The sequence below is a fragment of the Arachis hypogaea genome, chromosome 5, assembly GCF_003086295.3.
Source record: "Arachis hypogaea cultivar Tifrunner chromosome 5, arahy.Tifrunner.gnm2.J5K5, whole genome shotgun sequence".
NCBI classification, from domain to species: domain Eukaryota; kingdom Viridiplantae; phylum Streptophyta; class Magnoliopsida; order Fabales; family Fabaceae; genus Arachis; species Arachis hypogaea.
Window position 1 is genome coordinate 102437729 of NC_092040.1, and position 8215 is coordinate 102445943.

An 8215-nucleotide genomic window follows, 5' to 3' on the forward strand; every position below is an offset into this window, starting at 1 on the left:
TGATCAACTAAATTTATATATATTTGTAAATAAAATAAAAATAAAAGTACCAAAAATAGATATTTGATTGGTTCCTAACTTTTAATATTCATGAAAAAATTGATTATTTGATTTAAAAAATATTTATTACTCTACTACAAAAATTTCATTCTTTTATAAAAAAAATATTTATTTTAGTGATTAAATTGTTGTCAAATACTTATAAAATCAATAGAACCCAAGTAAAAGGGGACTGGAGTCTGGAGACCTTTCATTAGTATGGGGGGTGTTGGAAACAGAGGACTATTTCCACAGAGTTAGCAAACTCCCTCAAACTTCGACAACAGCGACAGTGCGAATCTCTAAAATTAAAATGTTGTCATCCTCAACCTCAAGGATCACTTTCATTTTTAGGTATTCTCTTCTTCAAATCCCTAATTTTCTTTCCTTCCCTTCCTCTTCATCCCTTCACTCTCATTCTACTCGCCAAGTTGATGAAGCTGTTGATTCCTTCACTCGCATGCTCTCTATGCGTCGTACTCCTCCCATCATCCAATTTAACCAGATTTTGGGATCTCTTTCCAAGACGAAGCATTTCCACGCCGCCATTTCCCTTTTTCAGCAATTGCAAGCCAGAGGAATCGCTCCCGACTTATTTACTTTGAGCATCATAATTAATTGTTGTTGCGGCATGGGTCGTATGACGCTTGCTTTCTCTGTATTGGCCAAGATTTTCAGAATGGATTATCAACCTAATACGGTAACATTGAATACACTCGTTAAAGGTCTCTGTCTCTGTGGTAATGTTGAAAAAGCAGTGCACTTTCATGACAGAGTGCTGGCTCATGGATTTCAGTTTAATCAAGTCACTTATGGGACCTTGATCAATGGCCTCTGTAAGACCGGACACACATCAGCTGCTATTCAAGTGTTGAGAAACATCCCACGTTATGGCATTGCTCCTGATGTCTTCATGTACAGCGCAATTATTAATAGCCTCTGCAAGGATACACTTGTAAGTCAGGCTTTTCATTTATTTTCTGAAATGCTTGCTAAGGGAATTTATCCTAATGTTATCACATACAGTTCTCTCATTTTTGGATTGTGTCTTGTGGGTCAATATAAGGAAGCCATTGATTTGTTAAGTGATATGGTGCTTAGAAACATTACTCCTGATGTTTATACCTATAGTATTTTGATCGATGGGCTATGCAAAGAAGGAAAGATCAAACATGCCAAGAGTGTATTGGCTGTAATGGCAAAACATGGTGTGAAACCAGATGTGGTTACTTATACCAGCTTAATGGATGGATATTGTTTGGTTAATCAGGTAAATAAGGCAAAATATATATTCAACACAATGGCCCAAACTAGAGTTTCACTTGATGTTCAAAGTTACAGTATCATGATTAATGGCTTCTGCAAAAGTAAAATGGTCGATGAAGCCTTGAATCTCTTCGAAGAAATGCGTCGCAAGAACTTGGTTCCAAACACGGTAACTTACAACATTCTTTTTGATGGCTTGAGCAAATCGAAGAGAATCTCCCGTGCTTTGGAGCTTGTTGTCGAGATGCATCGTAGAGGTCAACCTGCTGATGTAGTCACTTATCATTCGTTGTTGAATGGGATGTTCAAAAACCAACAAGCTAACGAGGCATTTATGTTATTCAATCAAATGAAAGAGTGTGCCATTGATTCAGATATATACACTTACAATATACTTATAGATGGCGTATGCAAAGATGGAAGACTTATAGATGCAAAAGAGATTTTTCAAGATCTTTCGGTTAAAGGCTATCGTCCAAATGTGAGGACATACAATATTATGATCAATGGAAGGCAATGGTTGCTTACCAGATGCTGTGACTTTTGAAACTGTTATCCGTGCTTTGTTTGAAAAAGATGAGAATGACATGGCGGAGAAACTTCTTCGGGAAATGGTTGCTAGAGGCTTATTGAATTGTTAAAAGAAGGTAAGATATATCAACTCAAATTGAAATTACATCTCATTGTTGCTGAATATGTATCATAGTTTTGTAAATTCTGTGTCTGTTGGGTCAGAGGACTTTGGCAATGCCACAACATTAATTAATTTTGCACTTCTGATTTTTGCAATTGCTATCATCCTTTTTCATTCCATTACATTATTGATTCTTTAGATGATATTCCTAGTTATAGCTTACAGATTTAGTGTTTAAGATCTCTTTATAGCAATAGAGTGTTCTTTACTGTTATTCTATGAGATCATATATTTATCATGCTACAATCTAAGCAAAAGTAAAAAGATTGAACATTTTGTGTTGTTGTTTGTTGTTTGTTCTCTGCTATTTTGCCCTGCAACTTATTTTTCCTAATCTTTGTAGGTACCGTATATAAATCAAGCTAATTCCTATGACTGTTTTATCATAAAAGCAACCATGAACTATTGTTTATTGGATTGGATCCTCCAGGAATTGTCGTAAAAGGAAATTTAAGTACCTGTTAAGGATTTATTCTTAAGCTATATGGGTTTTCACTTCCATCTTAAAATTAAACCCACCTTCTAAAATGCATGTCCCCTTTTTTCTTCATCCTGAGCAACATTGAATTAAGGTTAATATGGTTCAGTTGTCTCAAAATTTTTGGCCATTTACTTAATTATTGCTGCTCAGTTGTAATGCTTGGAAATCGCTCCTGCTGAAAATATGTACGTTATGAAGTACTTTTTCAGAGGATGTTTTTCTCTTAATTCTTAGATGAATTACCTCATTATTTCTTGTCTAAGATCCTGTGTAGACATTATTCCATTGTCTTTGACTCTCTGATTGTTAGCATTTTAAAAAAACTCTTACTGACTTGGAGTTTCATTGTGTGTTGTTGTGACGGAGGTGTTACAAGTGAAACGATACAGAACTCTTTGAAATTGAATTTGATTTTATTTGCTGGATTTCTCTGCATTTATTTATTATTTTGATTAATGTTGTTCTGGAAGGATTACTTTTAATGACTCCGAAGTCTGAACTTTATATTTGCTATGCAGAGGAAGTTTGTACAGACTAATTCATCTGCCAAACAATCAATTAGATGAGCAAAGGCAGTTGAGATGGCCCTCGATACTGTAAGATTCTGTTTTATTTTATTGCGATGTAGTTTCATTAAGCAAATTATTGCCATAATCAGTGAAACTCAGTTGACGTGACATATATCTCTTTGAATCTACAGGCCCGAGGAATAAACCATTTGCACAACTGCACTCCAGTGATTGTACACCGTGACTTGAGGTAGCGTTTGGTTACTGAGACATAGACACTGAGACATAGACACAGTGGTACACGGTGACACATGTCTGCTGTTTGGTTTGATGAGACACAGATTTTCGAAGGACACGGGAGGACACGGATGGACACGGAGACACTAAATTTGTGTACCTCCAATTTGGTGAGACACTGAGACACAACTTGTGAGACACTAATTTTTTACTCTTTTACCCTTATTGAGTTTTTAAAATTTGTCTTCTTATTTTCCCAAATCTTTTTTTTTCTCTTTCTCTTTTAGATTCTACAACTAAATTTACTTTTTTATTTTTTTCAAAAAAAAATTTGTACATTTAATTTTTTTATTTATTTAAATTTTGATTAATCTTTGATAAATTCAGAACTTTAATTTTCTATTTTTTTTCAAGAATAATTATATATTTAATATTTAAATGATAATTTAAGATGGTATTAGAAGAAATAAAAAATTATTAGAAGAAATAAAAATTTAATGGTGATGGCATGCATTGTTTGGGATAATAGGTGTATTGTAATGGTGGTAAAACTTGTGGTTGAATGAAGGGTAATTCGGTCTTTTTTAAATATATGTGTCTTGTTTCTTATTTTTGCCAAACACAATACATAGACACAAATATTTTATGTCCATGTCTTTAATGTCTGTGTCTCTGTGTCTATGTCTCATCAAATACATCAACCAAACGGAACCTGAAGTCACTAAATCTTCTTGTTGATAAAAATTGGGTTGTGAAGGTGTCAACTAATTGTCATGATTGAATTTTCTTGATAGCATGCTGAATGCTACCCGTAGATATGGTTTAATTGCTTTTTTTCACCCTTTCTTTTTTCTTTCGTATAGTTATGTGATTTTGGATTATCAAGAATGAAGCACAGTACATTCCTTTCTTCCAGATCAACTGCAGGAACAGTAAGCTGTCATAATCCTCATTTCTAAGCTCAAATACTGTGTCATACCCTCTGCCTTCTGAATTATTCGTTTTTTCATGTTCTTGTTCTACAATTTGCTGCATATTTTTTATGTTCGTTGTGCTTTATATTCTTCTGAAGATATACAAACATACACAAATGGAGGCCTTTGCTATTATCTTTTAACAAAAAATTTGGAAAACCAGGAGATTCTTGCCGTTTAAAAATTCATTATGTTTGGCATGTTATATTAATCTTTTTGTGATGATGAATACCTATCTTTAGACTGGGCTTATTTTATGTTCAATTTATAATACAATTACTAGTTCTACGTGCCAAGAAAATGTTGATTGAATAGGGTTTGAGAGAATGAGAGAAGGAAGAAAGAAAACAGAGAGTGAGAAAGAAAAGAAGATTTGAAGAGAAAGACAAGAAATTTATGATCTGCATTACTAGTGAGCTTATCACTAATCTGTGCTTATGTATAGAGAAGAGTAGCTTGCTGTGCAAGCTAGTACAAAAGGCACAGCAGCCTGTTCATTCTTAAGTTAGTTATGATAGCTGTAACTAACAGCTCTCCTACGTAGCTGGCACTGTTCTAACAGCCAACAGTTCTCTCATAACTAACTCTTGTAACTCTTCTCTAGACTTTACCGACTCACTCTACTACGATGAATGGTCTTTGGTAACAAATGAGCAAATCTTCCTTAATTTTGTTGAGGCCTAAAGTTATTGTTTGGTAAGAGTTTCTGCCTTTCTGGACAAAAAATATAAAGACAGGAGAGATAGAGATAATTGGGCAAATTTTGTCTTAGGGAAGAGAAACTTTGTGCATTTCTCTCTGTCTCCTTTTTTCAAATAGGTCTGTGTCCTCTGATAATTGCCAAATGGGGCGTTAGTGTAACTACATGCTTTTCATCTCTACCTCAAACTCCTCTCTTTCGTATGCGTGATCAGTTTCAATAGTCTGCACGTATTTAGTTTTGCTGCTAAGCGTTTGTTTGCCATTGCAATATATTCATTTTTTATGACATGTTGTAGGCCGAGTGGATGGTGCCTGAAGTGTTAAGAAATGAACCTTCAAATGAAAAGTAAGCTCAGTTATCATTGGTTTTCGTCATTAAATTTTTCTTTATTTTGCTTGTGGAGGAGGATTTCATAGTCTGTGTTCCTCTCTAACCTAAATCATCTGGCATAGGGAAAAATAAGTTGGAATTTTTATTATATATAACTGTTGTTCTTTGCTTCCTTGTCTCGTCGTTCTTCTCATTGGTTTGCCACACTTATAAAGCATTCATAATTTTATGATTATAACAAGTGGTGATTGGATATCCAGGTGCGATGTTTATACTTTGGAGTCATATTATGGGATCTCTCTACTTTGCAACAGCCCTGGGGTGGAATGAATCGATGCAAGTTGTGGGTGCTGTCGGTTTCCAGCATCGTTGCCTTGTCATTCCAGATGATATGGACCCTGCTATCACGGATATTATCAAGCAATGCTGGGAGACGTGAGTGTACTCTTCAATCATTTTATCCTTATTCTAAGATATCAGAACTCTTGCTTATAGCATTCTGAAAACCGCTTGTTCTATCAAATATGAAATCACATGAAAGGAAATACACATTTGATCTTGCCAAGGTAGTTTTGTTTCAATATAACCATTTTTTAAATAAAAAATCCTTATAAAGTGCAAGCCAGTTTCAACAAACCCCTGTGATTACGACTAGTTTTCTCTAAGATTTTTATGCATGATAGGGACTTGATTACACAATTTTTAAACTAGAAGATTTGGTTGAAAAATATTTGTACTGTATATGGACTTAATTGAAAACTTCTAGACTATAGGGATTTGTCGAAAATATTTCGCATATACAGGGATGCCCTTGCAAATGTTTAAGCTTTAGGAACCTTTATAATACTTAACCTACAATCATGGTTGGGGTGACTATATGATACTCTTTTGTATGGTAGAGATCCAAAGTTGAGAACTACAGAAATAATGGCGGCGCTGAAGCCGTTGCACAAGCCGATCATTGGTTCTCAATCTGAAGTGCCGAAACCATGAGAAGGCTCAGTCATAAGAGTTGGTGCAGACTCAGCTAACCATATCTTTTTCCATTTTTGCTGATAAAGAAAATGATGGGAAGACGAGTTGTATAGTATTTTTGCTCATTCAGTCCTGTGATTCTTTTCAGTCTTGTCCCTTTCCTTTCCTTTTTTTTTTTATTTCTTTCTTCCCATTTACTTGTAACTTTTTTTTTGGCAGTGGAGTCATTATCAGTTTGTACCATTTGTTTGTGTACACAATTCTTTGTAATTTTGCTGTAATCAATTCTAAATTTTGATATGCATAAATTATGAGATGTTGCAGTTGTAGCTTGAATGGAAGAAAAATTGATAGTGTGTGGAAATTGTTTGGTGCTGTAAATGCAAATTGGATAAGCTCTTTTTTTTTTTTTTTCATTTTTTAATTTGGATGGGGCCAAGTCTAAGGCTTGGTTTGGTAAAATTTTTTAAAAAATAATTTTTTTATTGAAAAGCACAATTTTTTATTTTGTATTTGGTAAATAAAAAAAAATCATCTACAAAGTTACAAATTTTAAAAGATAGGAGTGTTTTTAAAAGCATCTAAGATAGAAGTTTTTAAAAATAATTTTGCTTATTAAAATTACAAATTTAATATAATTTTTATATTAATGTATATTATTGTATTTTTAAATTTTAAAAGTTAGTTTACTAAATGTTATTGTTACTTGTGTTTATTGAAAATTATTTTTAATTTAATTTATCAAATATAAATGCTATCATTTTTAAAAGTTATTTTTTTGCAAAGGTTAGGGAGTTGGATACTTCTGGTTTCAAACTTTGGTATACAGGAAAGGTGAAGAATAGGAATGGGGTTGGAATAATTGTGGATAAGCAGTGGAAGAAAGACGTAGTAGATGTCAAGAGAGTGGGAGATCGGATCATCTCTATCAAACTTGTGGTGGAGGGAAGTGCTTTTCATGTGATTAGCGCCTATGCACTGCAAGTGGGTTCGGACGAACAACACAAGATAAAGTTTTGGGAGGATCTAGAGAGTTTGGTTCAAGGCATACCTTTGGGAGATAAGATTTTTTTAGGAGGAGATATAAATGACCATGTTGGGAGAGAAGTGACGGGATATGAGAGTATTCACGGAGGCCATGGTTTCGGGGTGATCAATGCCGATAGTAAAACTATTTTGGACTTTTCCTCAACCTTTGATCTTCTCATCGCAAATACATGTTTTAAAAAGAGAGACGAACATCTTATAACTTATAAGAGTGACATGACAAACTCTCAAATCGACTTCTTCTTGTTGAGGAGAGTCGACCAGAAATTTTGCATTAACTGTAAAATTATCCCGGGAGAGAGTTTGACAACACAACATAGGGTGCTCGTCATGGATTTTCGCATTGAGCAAAAGTTGAGGAAAAGACATCATACGAAAAACCCAAGGACGAGGTGGTGGCGGATGAAAGGTGAGGAACAAAGAAGCTTCCTAAGACGGGTAGGAGAAGAGGCAAAGTGGGATCGGAATGGAAGCGCGGAAGAGATGTGGAGGGAGATGGCAGAAGTTATCAGAAGAATAGTAAAAGAAAGTTTTGGTGAATCTAAAGGAATAGGACCAAGAGACAAGGAGTCCTGGTGGTAGAATGCGAGTATACAAGAAAAGATAAAGATAAAAATGAAATGCTTTATAGAGTGGTCTTTATGTCGCAATGCAGATAACTGGGAAAAATATAAGGCAGCTAAGAAAGAGACAAAAGTGACTGTAAGTGAAGCAAGAACAAGAGCATATGAGGGTCTCTACTAGTCTTTGGGCACGAAAGAAGGAGAAAAATGTATATATAGAATCGCAAAGAGTCGGGAAAGAAGAACGAGAGATTTGGATCAGGTTAAGTGCATAAAGGATAAGGATGGAGATGTGTTGGCTCAAGAGGAGAAGATTAATGAAAGGTGGAAGAGCTACTTCTACGAGTTATTTAATGAGGGACAGAAGACTCTTCCGAGCCTTGGTCGATTATGCACA

The 8215-nt window shown here is 34.7% G+C and overlaps 1 protein-coding gene and 1 pseudogene across 2 annotated transcripts; both read left to right on the forward strand.

Moving 5' to 3' along the window:
• The first annotated feature begins 233 nt into the window (after positions 1-233).
• On the forward strand, positions 234-3418 carry LOC114927787 (uncharacterized). 2 transcript variants are annotated; one of them, XM_072237661.1, is made up of 4 exons: positions 235-739; positions 836-1952; positions 2999-3076; positions 3181-3418. In XM_072237661.1, exons 1-2 carry the CDS (start codon positions 353-355, stop codon positions 1850-1852), a joined length of 1404 nt encoding a protein of 467 aa, XP_072093762.1. In that variant the 5' UTR covers positions 235-352; the 3' UTR covers positions 1853-1952; positions 2999-3076; positions 3181-3418. The 2 variants fall into 2 exon arrangements, with proteins under 2 accessions (XP_029154579.1, XP_072093762.1); XM_029298746.2 differs by having other exon boundaries at positions 234-1952.
• Positions 3419-3899: 481 nt separating this feature from the next.
• On the forward strand, positions 3900-6572 carry LOC112803900 (probable serine/threonine-protein kinase SIS8; annotated as a pseudogene).
• The last annotated feature ends 1643 nt before the right edge of the window (positions 6573-8215 follow it).

Excerpts from the sequence above, each read along its gene's own strand:
- LOC114927787 (XM_029298746.2), top strand. The coding sequence starts at position 353 with ATGTTGTCATCCTCAACCTCAAGGATCACTTTCATTTTTAGGTATTCT.